The sequence below is a fragment of the Prionailurus viverrinus genome, chromosome E2 (genome assembly GCF_022837055.1).
Source record: "Prionailurus viverrinus isolate Anna chromosome E2, UM_Priviv_1.0, whole genome shotgun sequence".
Lineage (NCBI taxonomy): Eukaryota > Metazoa > Chordata > Mammalia > Carnivora > Felidae > Prionailurus > Prionailurus viverrinus.
The window spans coordinates 51181914-51196370 of NC_062575.1; the positions used below are offsets into that span (position 1 = coordinate 51181914).

Consider the following 14457-nt stretch of genomic DNA (forward strand, 5'->3'; position numbering starts at 1 on the left):
CTGAACACGCACGTACTTAGACGCTTCTCACCAGCCCCGCCGGGAGGGTCCCGTCACTGTTCCCATGTTCAGACCAGGAGACTTGCCCGGAGTGTCACAGTCAGGACCCGGCAGGGCCCGGATTCACACCCAAGCAGTCAGGCCCCAGGGCTCAGACTCACCCTGGCACAGAGTAGGCACCTGATGATGTGACTCTAGCAGGAATACTCCCTGGCAGGCTGGGGTGCTGGGGTGTTAACCCGTGATGGGCGCCAAGACCTTCCTTTCTCTACAAGCTGGTCCCTGGTGAGAGGGATGGTCCCCAAGCCCGGAGGCTGCGTGTGGGTCCCACATCCGTGCTGTCACAAGGCCAGGCTTTGCAGCCTGGGACATGACCCCATCCACGACCTCAGGCCTGGGTCTCCTGCTCTGTTAGGTAGTTGGGGGGATTCTGTAAAGGCTGGCATGGGGACCGTCTGGGGTGAGCCTTTGGCCAGTGGTCACCGTGATGGTTATTGTTCTGCTGTCTCAAATGTCACGGGAGCCCTCAGGAGAAAGCAGGCAGCTGTCTCCGAGGCCCCCTCTCCCAACCCTGCCTCACTCGGTCTCCCCTCAGAGGGCCGAGGACTATGGGCCCGTGGAGGTGATCTCCCACTGGCACCCCAACATCACCATCAACATCGTGGACGACCACACGCCGTGGGTGAAAGGCAGCGTGCCTCCTCCTCTGGACCAGTGTGAGCCCCCACCCGCCTCGGGCCCTTGCCCGGGCTGTTTCCTTGGCTTTCCACCCCCACTCCCTGAGAGTTTTGGTCCCCGCTACCCCCAGCACTCCCCTTTATCTTCTCTCCTTCCTGTACCTTCCGGTGACCCCGGCACTGACCGCCCGTGTGCGTGCCAAAACCAGTCCCCTGGCAAGTCTCACCTGGCTCCTGAGCTGTTGGACCCAACGTCTGAGGTTGGGACAGCATCACTTAAAAACCCAGATTTCTGATTTCTTTCACAAAGCCGATATGTTGGAATCATGGATGGGGCAGCCGCGGGCCGGAGCTGAGCCCTAGCTGTCCCCTTCCGGCGGGGTCCGCCTGGCTTTTTCTGCCCTGTTCCCTCCGCTGAGGTCAGGCAGTCCCTTGGCCCCTTGTGGTGTAGCCAAAAAGCGTCCCCTGTCAGAGGGGCCCCGTCAGATCCCTGCAGGCCCCTGGATGTGCCGCCTTCGTTCTTGGAGGTGCGAGGGCTCTCCCCAGCCTCTTGGGTGCCGGTGGCCTGCAGCCCGGGCTAAGAGGCGCCCCTGCCCCACGTGCCCGCAGATGTGAAGTTTGACGCCGTCAGTGGTGACTACTACCCCATCATCTACTTCAACGACTACTGGAACCTGCAGAAGGACTACTACCCCATCAATGAGAGCCTGGCCAGCCTGCCGCTCCGCGTGTCTTTCTGCCCGCTGTCGCTCTGGCGCTGGCAGCTCTATGCCGCCCAGAGCACCAAGTCGCCCTGGAACTTCCTGGGGGACGAGCTGTATGAGCAGTCGGACGAGGAGCAGGACTCAGTGAAGGTGACAGGGGACAGGGGGCTTTCCAGCACCTTCCCGGGCAGCGAGAGGGGAAGGGGGAGGAGAGGTGGCAGCCTGAGGACCTCCGGCCCGAGCTGCCTGCCCAGCTCCACAGCCTCCTGGGCCCCCTCCTGCGGCAGGCCCCGGCTGGCTCGGGGGTCCTGTCTCCGAGGCTCCTGTGGACCTTCTTGTCACAGCCTTTACGTCAGCTTGGTTGGGCCTTCTGGGTCTGGACCTGCATTCCCCTCCCCGCACCCCCCGCCGCCACGGCCTGTCCCTTTGACCCTGAGCTCCGACTCCATGTCTCTTCTCCCCCTTACTGTGTCCTTGAACGTCTGTTGTTCCCACCTTTCTTCCTGGCCTTTCCGTGACCAGGAGACTCAGTGGTGCCTCCCTGGGCTTGTCTCTGGGGTTGAGTTTCCAGTCCTCACCCCAGCTGTCCCTTCATGTGTTTTGGTCACTCTGCTTCTCTCCCCATTACTGTCTCTCCACCCCCCTCGCCTCCCGTCTGTAAAGCACTTGCCCGCCTCTCCGTGCCCCCCTGCCCGTCCTGACCCACTCTCCTGCTGGCCAGTGTGCTCTCTCTGCCCCGGGGGCAGCCCCCCGGGCTCCGGTCTTCTGGGGCCCAGGGGAAGGGGAGTGGGGCTGGCTAACGAACATGCCGCAGCGGTCACCCCTGGGCAAGGGCGCAACGGTGCTCACCGGCATCTCCCCCCACCTCTAGGTTGCCCTCCTAGAGACCAACCCCTACCTGCTGGCGCTCACCATCATCGTGTCCATCGTCCACAGTGTCTTTGAGTTCCTGGCCTTCAAGAACGGTAGGGTTGGGACCCTGGGGCCGATGAGAGGCCACAGGGGCTGGGGATAGGAGGGTGTGCGGTGGGGGCTAGGGTCTGCCCCCTTCCTTCCCTCCTTCCCCATAGGTTCGCCCTCTACGTGGGGTCTCTCAGCCCCACTCTCCAGAGGCCTGAGGAGCTGGGGAGGGTAATGGCCCCAAAACTCCCAGCCCAGAAACTCCCATCCAGCGGGTGTGGCACCGGGGAAGGAGCTGGCCTGCTGTGCCGGCAGAAGCCAGGATGGCACCACCAGGAAGCGGGGCTGGGGAACTCCAGGGCTGGGAACAGGGAAGCCCCAGGGCTACTCCCGCTGCCCTGCACAGCAGCTCTTTGGTGGGAGAGGCCCCTCAAGGCTGTGCGGATGGGGACCACCTGGGTGGGGAGGCAACAGCCCTGTCCCCAGAAGGCCCCTACGTTCCAAAGGCCAACAGTGCTGATGGCCAGCATTTCAGGGGGAACTGGCCAGGTGCCGGGCACCATTCTTAGTGCCCTCACTAGGTACTTGCCGAGTCCCCATGACCCCAGCCCCACGAGGAAGCCTGTCGTTACCTCTGTGCTTAGGGGTGAGGAAGTGGACGCTCAGGGAGGTTAGGTAACTTGCCCGTAGTCACGCAGCTCCCACGTGGCAGAGCCAGGATTTGGACCCGGGCGGAGGCTCCATCACCCAGTCTCATCCTCTAAGCCCCGTGGGCCACTGCTTCCTTCCCCGGAGAGCTGCAGGCGGGGGGCGGAGGGCCTCCCGCTCTACAGCTTGCGCAAGCAGCAGTACTAACGGGCACTAGCGTTCTTAAGACGGTACTGCCGTGGTTGAGAGTTACCTTCTAGAAGTTTCTGCCATCCAAATGGGACAGTAGGTAGTGGCGACCACTGGTAGCTGTGCCATATGGAGCACTCGCTGTGCCTGGGCACGCCGTGGCTCCCAGACTTCCTGCTGACTGCCGGCTGGGTCGCCTAGGGTCCCTCTTCCTCCTGAGAGATGAAGGCACAGAGGGCATGGTCACTCGCCTGAGGTCACTCAGCAGGGGGATGGGCCCCGGGGGCCTTTACTCCTGCTCGTTGCCTCCCTGGTGTGAGGTGGGACTCAGATCCACCCGCCTCCAACAGACCCTGTCTCCGTACCCTTTTTTCCCGGTCAGGACTGGGGGGTTCTGTGGGTGTCCCCGCGTCTGATGCGGGGGCAGGACGAGCATGCTGGAGCCCTGGAACCAGAATCAGAGCAGGGTGGACAGCCTTGCACACTGATGCAGAGCCAGCCCCGTGTGAGCCTGGGCCTGGCCTCGCTCCTGTGAGGCAGGCACTGGGGTGGTCGGCTTCCTGTGGCTGCAGGTGGGGACACTGCCGTCACCCACTTTGGCCCACGGGAGGCCAGGGCTCAGGGAGGGGCTGGCCTAGCCTTGTGGGTGGGGTCCGCCGGGGGCACTAGAAGGAGCTGTTGGAGACCAGTGCCCAGTCCCTTGCCTATGCCCCAGGCGTGTCCGAGGCCCTGCAGGGTTTCAGGGCGGTGGGCTGGAGGAGCTGGTCTTGAAGTGCGTGTCCCAGAGCGTCGTGCCCAGGGGAGAGAGCATGGCACCGGGGGGACAGCCTGGGGCTGGCGTCATGCAGACCTGGCTTCCGTCCACATTCCACCAGGCCGGGCTGTGTGGCCCGAGGAATGTGGCTTCCCTGGCCAGCCTCGGCACCTGACGCGTGGCAGTGCGCACGGTCAGACTGCACCCTGGGGGCGGGGGTGGGGTTCCGCTGTAAGGACCGCAGTCGTCCTGCCTGCCTGCCTGCCTGCCGCTCTGGCACGAGACTCTTCACGGGAGCGGAGGGTAGTGTGCGCCACTGCCCGTGACAGACCCAGTGCCACTGTGGCGCGTTGGGGGTCTGAGCACGGGGCCTGAAGGAGCTGCAGGAGGGGCTCGGGGGCTCCGCACCCTCTCAGCTTCCCCCCGCCTCCCGTGCAGATATCCAGTTTTGGAACAGCCGGCAGTCCCTGGAGGGCCTGTCCGTGCGCTCCGTCTTCTTCGGCGTTTTCCAGTCTTTCGTGGTCCTTCTCTACATCCTGGACAACGAGACCAATTTCGTGGTCCAGGTCAGCGTCTTCATCGGGGTCCTCATCGACCTCTGGAAGATCACCAAGGTCATGGACGTCCGGGTAAGGCCGGGCCGCTGTGCTGTTCTGGGGGCCACCGGGACTTGGAATGGCGGTCGTCTGCGCCAGCCAGACCCTGGAGCTGGCCCCTGGGGGTTTCCCAGTGCCTGTTGCACTCCCAGGACCAAGGGGATTTTCACACCAGGGGATTTTTTGGGTCACACGTGGGACAGGGGAACTGGGAACAGTGAGGAAGGGTGGGGGTGGGAGCCAGCGTGGCAGCTGACCACGGCCTCCCTCCCCGTCTGCAGCTGGACCGGGAGCACAAGGTGGCAGGACTCTTCCCCCGCCCAACCTTCAAAGACAAGTCCACGTACATCGAGTCCTCTACCAAAGTGTATGATGATGTGAGTGTCCTCCACGGTGGGCCCCGGGGAGGGTCTCCAAGCACCCACATGCCCTTGGGGGGCCCAGGAGATGGGCAGTGGGTGGGGGGCTAGGGCATCTGCGCGCCCACCGGCGGGGCCCTTCTTTATGGCCTGCGTCACACCCTCTGGTGTTCCGCGCCTGCCGTGTATACTTCCTGAGCGAGTCCACGGTTCCCGGGGCCACCTGGAAATTCCCCTGGCCCGGCCTGCCGGACCGGGTGTGGGTGGGTGAGGGTGGGGAGCCGGGTGCCAGCCCTGCCCCGCGCCCCGCAGATGGCGTTCCGGTACCTGTCGTGGATCCTCTTTCCGCTCCTGGGCTGCTACGCGGTCTATAGCCTCCTGTACCTGGAGCACAAGGGCTGGTACTCCTGGGTGCTCAGCATGCTCTACGGCTTCCTGCTGACCTTCGGTGAGCCGGCCTCCCGGGGCGCCCGCCGCAGACGCTCCCGGGCCCCACGCCGGGCCCTGCTGGCGCCCAGCGGTGGTCCAGGAGGCCCGGCCCTGCCCTCCTGATGCTCACGGCCCCCTCCCCAGACAGGGACAGCCCTGGGTGGGCAGGGGTGGCGCGTGAGGAGCCTTGAAGGGGGTGAGGGGAGCCTGGTCCAACGTGGGGGTCAGCGAGGACTTTCCGGAGGCCACGCACGGCATGTTTCGGTATGTCCTTGTCCTCAGGGGCCCCTTCAGAGTCAACAAGCAGACGGGCGAGTTACAGCGGGTGCCGCGAAGGGGTCGAAGTAAAGGGGTTTGGGGAAACCTCTCGGGTCATGATGTGTAAACTGAGGCCTGCAAGCTGCCCGGGGTGGGGCGAGGGAGCTGTGGTGACATGTGCCTGGGCGCGGGAGTGGTGAGGGGCCGGCGGGGGTGGGGGGGTGGGGTGGTGGTGGTGCTGGAGCGGAGTGCGGAGGGCGAGACCGGCAAGGCGGCCAGAGAGGTCGGGGGTCAGGACACCCCTTCCTCTGCTCACGGGCGTCCCTTTCCCCGTCACTGCAGGCTTCATCACCATGACACCCCAGCTCTTCATCAACTACAAGCTCAAGTCTGTGGCCCACCTGCCCTGGCGCATGCTCACCTACAAGGCCCTCAACACCTTCATTGACGACCTGTTTGCCTTTGTCATCAAGATGCCCGTCATGTATCGGATCGGCTGCCTGCGGGACGGTGAGGTCCAGCGGGCGGGCGGGAGGGCCGGCGCGGGAGGCCGCCGCCAGACCCGGGCACAGGCAGGGCCCTGGTCTGAGGGGTGCCACGGCCGCCCCCTCACGCTGCCCCCCTCGCCACCCCCCCCCCCCCCCCGCCAGATGTGGTCTTCTTCATCTACCTCTACCAACGGTGGATCTACCGCGTCGACCCCACGCGGGTGAACGAGTTTGGCATGAGTGGCGAGGCCCCGACAGCAGCCGCCCCCGTGGCCAAGGCCCCGACAGCAGCAGGGGCCCTCCCACCCCCACCCGCCCCGGCCCCTGCCACAGCCACCCCCGCCGCCGCCAGGGAGGAGGCCTCCACGCCCCCGCCCGCCAAGCCCACCCAGGGGGCCAGCTCTGCCACCGAGCCCCAGGAAGCCCCTCCAAAGCCAGCAGAGGACAAGAAAAGGGATTAGCCGCCCCTGGTCCTCCTCTTCTGCTCCGGCTCCTGGTGACCACCACCCCCGCGGCCCCGGCCCCCTCGCCTCCCCTCCTTGTCGCCCTTTCCCTGGACAGATGGGGCCAGGGTGGCAGGAGGCCCCCGCGGGCCAGAGCCCAGCGTGTGTTGCGGGGGCCGGGGCAGGCCGGGGCACGTTGTTTGTGGAGGCGCCGTCTGTCCGTGTGTCCCTCTGTGTTTCTAGCCATCTCGCCCTGCCAGCCCAGCACCGTTGGGAATCATGGTGAAGCCGACGTGGCGCTGCCGAGGGGGGTGCCCAGGCGGGGGGGCGGCTGGGGCCCCTCTGCGGGATGCCTGTGGCCATCCATCATCTTGTCCCTTGTCCCCCCGCCACGCCCCTCCTCCCAGACCGCCACCCTTTAACACAGTCTGGATTTAATAAATTCATATGGGTGTTTAACTTAAACTCAGCCATCCCCCCTCGTGCCTGCCTTCCTCTGCCACCTCGGAGGGCAGCTTCGCCGGGGTGCGGGTGTCTCTCCTGGGTCTGCAAGGGAGACCTGCGGAGTGCAGGACGGAGTAGAGTGGGAGACAGTGACCCCCCCGTGACCAGGCCCTTTCTCCCCCTTCTCCCCCTCCCGGCAGCCCTCCAGGGGCTTCCGTAACTGTCCCCATTTCACAGACGGGAAGCTGTTTGCTGTGACCTTATTGCACCTGCGTTCTTGCCCACGAGGCTGCATCTGGCTGTGCCCCGTCCCCTGATGCTCCCCTGGCCTCGTGCTGCCAGGCGGGGCAGCAGCACAGGCCCACCCCATGAGTCAACTCCCCATCAGGCTTCCTTGTTGAGTGGTCCCCGCATCCTAGACACACAGCCTCCCGTCTCTGGGCCTCTGAGCTCTCCCCGCCAGGGTCACGGTAGGGGTACGGGGGTGAGTCCTTACTCGGGGTGGTGTGCCTGGCTGTCGTGCTCTGTAGCTGTGGAGGTGACATCTGCCCCCAGGACCCAGCCAACACGTCTTCCCAGCTGTCTGGGCTGGGACTGTCGATCCACTGTAGAGACATGGACTCTGCGTCTCTGGATGTCCTTTCCCTCCAAACTGTTGGGACCTCACGTTTCCAGATTTACTGTTTTGGGGGGTGGCCGCATCAACACAGGGAGAGGACGCCCAGGGCCACACAGGGCTCCACTGCCGACCTCCTGCAGAGCCGGGCAGGGAATCCATGAGGTCCTGGGAAACGTTGGCACACGCAGGGCCCCGCATGCACACACGTGGGCAGCAGGCCCCTCCTCCCCTCAGGCAGCCCCACGGACCCCCAACACTCCCTTCCCTGCCCTACATCATCCCAGGGTTGCCAGTGCCCCGGGAGAAAGCCCGGACTCCTCTGTGGGGCTTCTGTCCCACGATTCTAGGAACCAAGGAGGCTCTCGGGCCCCCTGGACTCACTAGCCCCCCGCAGGCACATGCCCAAGCCTTTGGCAAGGCCCACCAGCCGTACCCCCCATACTCGGGAGTCCCACCCCTTCACTCCCACTGAGACCACCTGGTCCACGCTGTTCCCCGTCTGTCCCTGCCCCTCCCGTCCACTCTCCACTCAGCAGCCAGAGGGTTTTCTAAGGCGCAGACTTGACCCTGCCTGTCCCCTGTTCAGAACCTACTGTGGTGCCCAGTATGCTGGGGAGAAGAGTCCAGGCCCCTAATAAACGAGACCTTGAGGGGATGGGAGGGACTTCACCCCCACAGCCTCATCTCGCCTTTTTTTTTTTTTTTTTTTAAGATTTTCAAGTAATCTCTATGCCCAATGTGCTTGAACTCACAACCCCGAGATCAAGAGCTGCACGCTCCACCCACTGACGGAGCCAGCCAGGCGCCCCTCATCACCCTTGCTTTAACTTGCCATGATCTCTTATCTTCTGGCTCTAGACCCTGCTCTTCCCTTCCCTGGGACGTGCCCTGAGGCACACAACTCATTATCTTACCCTAGGCGTCCCCCACACTGCAGTTCTAGTATCTCTTCCTCCAGGAAGTCCTCCCTGACTACCTGATCCGGGACCCCCAGCTCCCTGATCTCTCACCCCAGCCCTGCCCACTATGAGTCATCCTTGTCTAGAGACAGGTTATTCTCCACCGGACTGAGCCTTGTGAGCACAGAGCCAGAGCTGTCTCAGTCACTGCTCTGTCCTCTGGGAATGTTGGCTGAGCACATGTTTGTACAGTCTCTCACAGACAGGTACACATCCAGAAGTGTGGACCTTGGCGGGGCCTGCATTAACACACCGGTGGAGAGACTGACATGCAGTCAGTCCACAGATTTTTCCCGAGCACCTCCCCTGCACCTTGCACTGAGCGGGGATGGGGGTGGGGGTTCTGCTTACACAGCAGAGACCAAGATAGCCCCAAGCCTGCCCTCAGGGTGCTCAGAGCCCAGCAGAAGCCCCGAATGCTGGGGATTTCTGGCCTGTGCTTTTGGTTATCCACCCAATTAAACAGTTACGAGGCCAGACGTTTGCAAGGGACGGTGGGGGGGGGGGGGGGACGGGGGGGACCGACTGGGCTCCTGGTCCTATTCTAGGAGCCGCTATTAGATGTTCCTTATCAGGAGCCAAACTCTAGCCTGAGGTTTGTATGCGGTTCGCTTCATCTGTTAAATTTAATGTTACTCAATGTCCCCATCGCCTTACAGGCCACATTTAACTCTTGCTTCCTCTACTTCTCTAGCGGTCACCCCAGCCTCCTTGTTCCTTGAACATGCCATGCACGTGCCCGCCTCAGGGTCTTTGTGCTTGCTGTTTCCTGCGTCTTGAACACTTGTCTCCGTAGCCACAAAGAGCCTTCACCGTTTCAACTCTGTTCAGACGTCATCTCAGACCTTCCCTGAACTTCCTAACTCAAACAGCACCCTCCAAACTCAATCTACACATCCTGCTTTATTCTGTAATGCTGCGGTGGCCACCAGATACACGTTTGCTTATCTGCTTTATTTTTATTTTTTATTTTAGAGAGCGAGAGCATGAACAGGGGAGAGGGGCAGAGGGAGAGCAGAGAGAGAGAGAAAGAGAGAATGAGAATCTTTAAAAAAAAATTTTTTTTTAATGTTTATTTTTGACAGAGAGAGAGACAGAGCAGGAGCGGGGGAGGGGCAGAGAGAGGGAGACACAGAATCCGAAGCAGGCTCCAGGCTCCGAGCTGTCAGCACAGAGCCCGACGCGGGGCTCGAACTCATGGACCGCGAGATCATGACCTGAGCCGAAGTCGGACGCTCAACCGACTGGGCCACCCAGGCACCCCGAGAGAGAATAAGAATCTTAAGCAGGCTCTGCCCGACACAGGGCTTGATCCCAGGCCCTTGGGATCATAACCTGAGCCAAAATCAAGAGTCGGCTGCTGAACTGACTGAGCCCCCCAGGTGCCCTGCTTATCTATTTTTCCATCTGTCCTCCCCCACCTTCGGTTTCAGTTCCATGGTGGCAGGGGTTTTATTTGTCGTCTTTCTCGCTCTGTCCTCAGCTGTTGGGACAGTGCCTAGCACATATAGAGCTATAGCGTCAACTATTTTTAGTATCTTATTAATCCTGACAACCATCCTATTATAAGACCCATTTTACAGATGGGGAAACCAAGGCTGAGAGACGAAGTCAGTTGCCTGAGGCCACACAGCCGGTAAGTGGGAGACCTACGATTTGAACCCCAACAGCCCGATTCTGGACCCTCGAATCATAACCTCTCTTGCAATGCTCTTGTCAAATGCAGGCTACAGCCTCCAGGTGAAAACCAGCATTTTCCAGTTTTTGCATGATTTTTACATTTTTGAGTGTTTGGAAGAAAAAAATCTCAAAAATATTTCGTTTCACATGAGAGTTCTACAAAGCCCAAGTTTCTTTTTTTTTTTTTTTTTAATTTTTTTTTTTCAACGTTTATTTATTTTTGGGACAGAGAGAGACAGAGCATGAACGGGGGAGGGGCAGAGAGAGAGGGAGACACAGAATCGGAAACAGGCTCCAGACTCCGAGCCATCAGCCCAGAGCCTGACGCGGGGCTCGAACTCACGGACCGCGAGATCGTGACCTGGCTGATGTCGGACGCCTAACCGACTGCGCCACCCAGGTGCCCCAACAAAGCCCAAGTTTCAACGCCCATAAAATAATGTTTTATTGGGACATGGCCGTGCTCATTGTTTCTGTGCTGTCTTTGGCTGCTTTTTTGTGGAAAAGGTTTGCTTGATATTTTGCTCCAGGGCAACACTTGGGCTTCAGCTATCTGCATCACCTGAAGGCCCGAGGGCCACACTTTGAGACTGCCGCTGTCCCCTATTCTGCTCTCCACGAGGAGGCACCGGGTCTGGCATGGTGAGTGCTGTGACCCGGTGCCCGGTGCAGGCCCTGGCACACAGCAGGTGCTCAGTAAGTGTATGTCAAATGAATCAACGAGTCCGCATGGGTCACGGAGAGAAGGGGTGAAAATTTGACACGAGTGGGCACAGGATGCTAAACCCTGGCAAATTAGGACCTAATGGTCAACCGGTCATTCTCAGGAACAAACAGGGAAGGCCTAGGAATGTGACCTAACCAAATAGCTGCCCCTCTTTGAGCCTCAGGCTCCTGCTCTGCAATAATGGTAATTTGATCACATGCCTCTGAGGCTGGTGCAAGCTGTGAGATATAAGGCCCCAGGTAAGCCCTTTGCTCAGGGGTCAGCTTAACATGTACACTGGGGGCTCGGCGGTCACCGGCGGTCACCGTGCCCACAATGAGTTGCTGAGCCCTGGAGGTAAAAGTGTTCTGGGCCATTGGGAAACTTGAAGGGGTAATGGGGGAAGAATAAAACATCCATCCATGCACTAAACATTTAATGGACACCCACTGTGTTCCAAGGGATGTTCTAGGCGCTAGGGTTAGAGCAAGGAACAAGACAGACAAATCCTAAAACCGGCATTCTAGCTTTAAACGTTTATGTACCTTCAGTCCCAGTTCACCCTTGAAGAAACTGAGGCATAGAGAGGCTGCGGAGGTTTTCGTAAAGATCATTATTACCAATGGCAGCTGGAGCCCTGGCAACCTCCCGATCCCGAAGCTTCCCTTACAGAGAAACAGCAGTTTCAGCTCCCGCTTGCAGACCTGGGGGGCGGGCCTCAGTTTCCCAACTTGCTCCCGGGGTAGGACGTGAGTGGCCCTAAACAAGCCTCAGTTGTCTCCCCCCTGAGCACTGGGCAGCGGCGCTCGCCCAGCCCCTCCTGTGCGCCCAGCCTCCTCTTCCCGGCCGGCCCCGCCCCCGCGACCACGTGACGCGTGGGGGTTTTCCCGTTCCCCTAGCGTGACGTCACGATGGGGTGCAGGCCAATGGGCGCGCAGGCCGGCGGCGCCGGGGAATTCCGCCGCCCCGCCCCCGCCCGCCGCCCGCCCGGCCCGGCCCGGCGCCCCCCGCAGCCCCGGGCGCCGCGCGTCCAGCCCGGCCTGTGGCCCCAGCCCCTGCGCCGCTCGCCCGACCCGCGATCGTCCTCCGGACCGTGCCTTCTGGCCGCCCGGCCTGCCCGCGTGTGTGTTTTGATCTGGGCCGGCCTCCGGGCCGTCCGTCCCCACTGGTCGGGCCATGCCGAGTCGCCGCGTCGCCAGACCGTCCGCTGCGCCGGAGCTGGGGGCCTTGGGTAAGCGGGACCGGGGTTCAGGAGAGGAGTCTGGGGCGGGACTGGAGATGCAGGGGTTCTGGAGGGTCCTGGAGTAGTCTGGGGGGTCCTACGGGACTCTAAAACGTTTGGGGGGGCGAGGTTGAGGGTTCCGGGGACACTGTATTAGAGGGAAGGAAGGAGACAGAGGATAGTGACGGGGTCCAGCCCAAGGTAAGAGGGAGGCGTCCCACTACAGAGTGAGAAGGGGGCGGGGCCTGACCCTGAGGCAGAGGAGGAGGCGGGGCCCGACTCGGAGAAGGCGGGGCGGGAGCTGCTCCTGCGGAGTGGGGGCGTGGACAGATTCACCGAGGGCGAAAATGAGGGTCCTCGCTCACCGAAGGGGGCGGAGCCTGACTCTGAGAGCAAGGAGGGGGCGGAGCTTAACTCTAAGAAGGAAGCGGCGTCGTACTCAGAGTAAGGGGGCGGGGCCTGACTCTGCCAGGGAAAAGGGGGTGGGCCTGTTCCGAAAAAAGAGGGGCGGGGCCTGCCTCGGAGAAGAAAGGGGGGTGGGGCCTGCCTCTGGAGAGAAGTGGCAGGGTCTGAGAGGGAGAAGGGGACTGGGTGGGTGACACTGAAAAAGTGAAGGGGGAGGGTTGGTCCTGAGAGAAAGGACGGAGTGGGGGCTTTCCTAACTGAGGTTAAGGGCTCCTCCAGGCCCTTGAGAAAGAGAAGGAGCCGGCCTGACTGTGATGGAGGGTGGTGAGAATGACAGAAACTGGGGAACGGGTCCAGAAGTTGGAGAAGGAAGGCCAGACCCTGCACGCAAGAAGGCAGAAGGGGCGTGATCCAAAGGGGCGGGGCCACGAGAGGAACGGGGTGGGGCCTGGGAGCTTCTCCGGTCCCCCCCGCAGCCGCCGCGTTACCTCCTGAGACATGCCTCCCTCCCTGCAGGGTCCGCTGACCTCTCCTCGCTCTCGCTCGCCGTTTCCAGGACCACGGGTGAGCAGCCCTCCACAGTTCCGGCCCACCTGCGCCCTCAGGACGGGGGAGGGGGGCGTCCTGTGGAGGCGGCACTGGGCACGCCTCTTGTCTGGGGTTTCGCCCAGGTCCACCTCAGCTTTCCTCTGACCACCTGTATTCATCCCCGCCGGTTGAGATGGGGGCCCCAGATGCCCCTACCTCCCGGGTGATTAGGAGCTGGACAGGTAAAACTAACCACCTATTCACCCTCTAAGAGGAGTCCTCTTTAGAGATTTACCGTGGCAGTGCAGAGGGTAATAATTACACACTGGTGCCACCCATCACCTCCTCCCCGTGTGAGTGCCTGCAAATCACTTCCCCTCTCTGGGCCTCAGTTTGCCTCATCTGTAAGATGGACATAATATCAGTGCCTCCGTTTTGGTGGCAGGGATTGAGAGGATTCAGTGAGCTGATACAGGCAGGTCTGCAAAGCAGTTTCTGGCACACAGTAAAGTCCCCGTAAGTGTTAACTGTTAATGGCTTTTACTGTTGTTGCTGCTGCTGTTGTCGCTGTTACAGAGCCTGTAACCATGGCTCTTAAACCTTCGTGTTCATCAGAGTCATTCAGGGAGCTTGTTAAAACAGATTGTTGGGCCCTACCTCTAGAGTTTCTGATTCAGTAGGTCTAGGAGCGGCCCTGAGAGTTTGCATTTCTAGCAAGTTCCCCAAAAGAAGCTGAGAACCACTAGTCTGTACAGCCCCTCAGCCAGTGCCATCCAAAATTCATTGCTGCCCAAGACAACGCAGAATCATAGCTAAATGACAACATCTTCTCTCCTAGAAATCTTCTGGGATTTCGAGGGCAGGGATTGAATCCTGTCACCGTGAAAACTCAGTTGGCCCTAGTGGGCTGGGGCTGGGCCTCTGTCTGGAGGTAGATCCTTGGGATGGACCTGCAAAGCGCTGGCCTGGCCGTGGAGGAGGCTCGGCGGGTTCTCTAACAGGGCTGAGAGTTTGGACAGCGGTGAAAGGTGGGGCATGGCACTGGGGACAGGTCCTGCCCGAGCACTGGTTCCGGGCAGGAACAAGGCTGAGGTCTTTCTGGCGCAAGACCTAGACCTTTGGTTTCAATTGAGAGTCATTGGTGATGCCGTCTCTTCGATAAATATTTACCGAGTGCCTGTTCTGTAGCTGGCCCTGTGCCGGGCAGTGCTGGGGACTCAGTAGTGACTGAGACAGCCCTGATTCTGCCCTCCTAGGTTCCCTCCCTAGATGTGGAGGCAGACACATAGGCAATAAAGTAAATGCAGGATTATAAAATGTGATAAAGGCTCTGAAGAGGTCTCGGGGCCAGTGATATCTAACAGCAGGGTAAGAAAGAGAGCCCTAAATGCCAGGACAGAGTGGGAGGGAAAATTTCCCTCATTCTGACGGGCTAGACACGTACTGGGT

At 61.0% G+C, this 14457-nt stretch overlaps 2 protein-coding genes across 10 annotated transcripts in view; both read left to right on the forward strand.

Moving 5' to 3' along the window:
- Positions 1-6910, forward strand: part of CLPTM1 (CLPTM1 regulator of GABA type A receptor forward trafficking) — a 32122-nt gene extending 25212 nt beyond the window's left edge. Inside the window, exons 7-14 of one of the 3 annotated variants that reach the window (XM_047836272.1) lie at positions 596-716; positions 1287-1531; positions 2253-2346; positions 4311-4501; positions 4750-4845; positions 5140-5275; positions 5539-5684; positions 5857-6018. In XM_047836272.1, coding sequence (XP_047692228.1) covers positions 596-716; positions 1287-1531; positions 2253-2346; positions 4311-4501; positions 4750-4845; positions 5140-5275; positions 5539-5684; positions 5857-5871 — 1044 coding nt within the window. In that variant the 3' untranslated portion in view covers positions 5872-6018. Of the gene's footprint in view, positions 1-595; positions 717-1286; positions 1532-2252; positions 2347-4310; positions 4502-4749; positions 4846-5139; positions 5276-5538; positions 5685-5856; positions 6025-6164 lie in introns of those variants that run through there. The other 2 variants (XM_047836273.1, XM_047836271.1) reach the window with 2 other exon arrangements.
- A 4928-nt stretch (positions 6911-11838) lies between these two features.
- Positions 11839-14457, forward strand: part of RELB (RELB proto-oncogene, NF-kB subunit) — a 31012-nt gene continuing 28393 nt past the window's right edge. For 4 of the 7 annotated variants that reach the window (XM_047836189.1, XM_047836193.1, XM_047836190.1 and 1 more), the window contains exons 1-2: positions 11839-12084; positions 12997-13044. In XM_047836189.1, coding sequence (XP_047692145.1) covers positions 12030-12084; positions 12997-13044 — 103 coding nt within the window. In that variant the 5' untranslated portion in view covers positions 11839-12029. The other 3 variants (XM_047836192.1, XM_047836194.1, XM_047836195.1) reach the window with 2 other exon arrangements.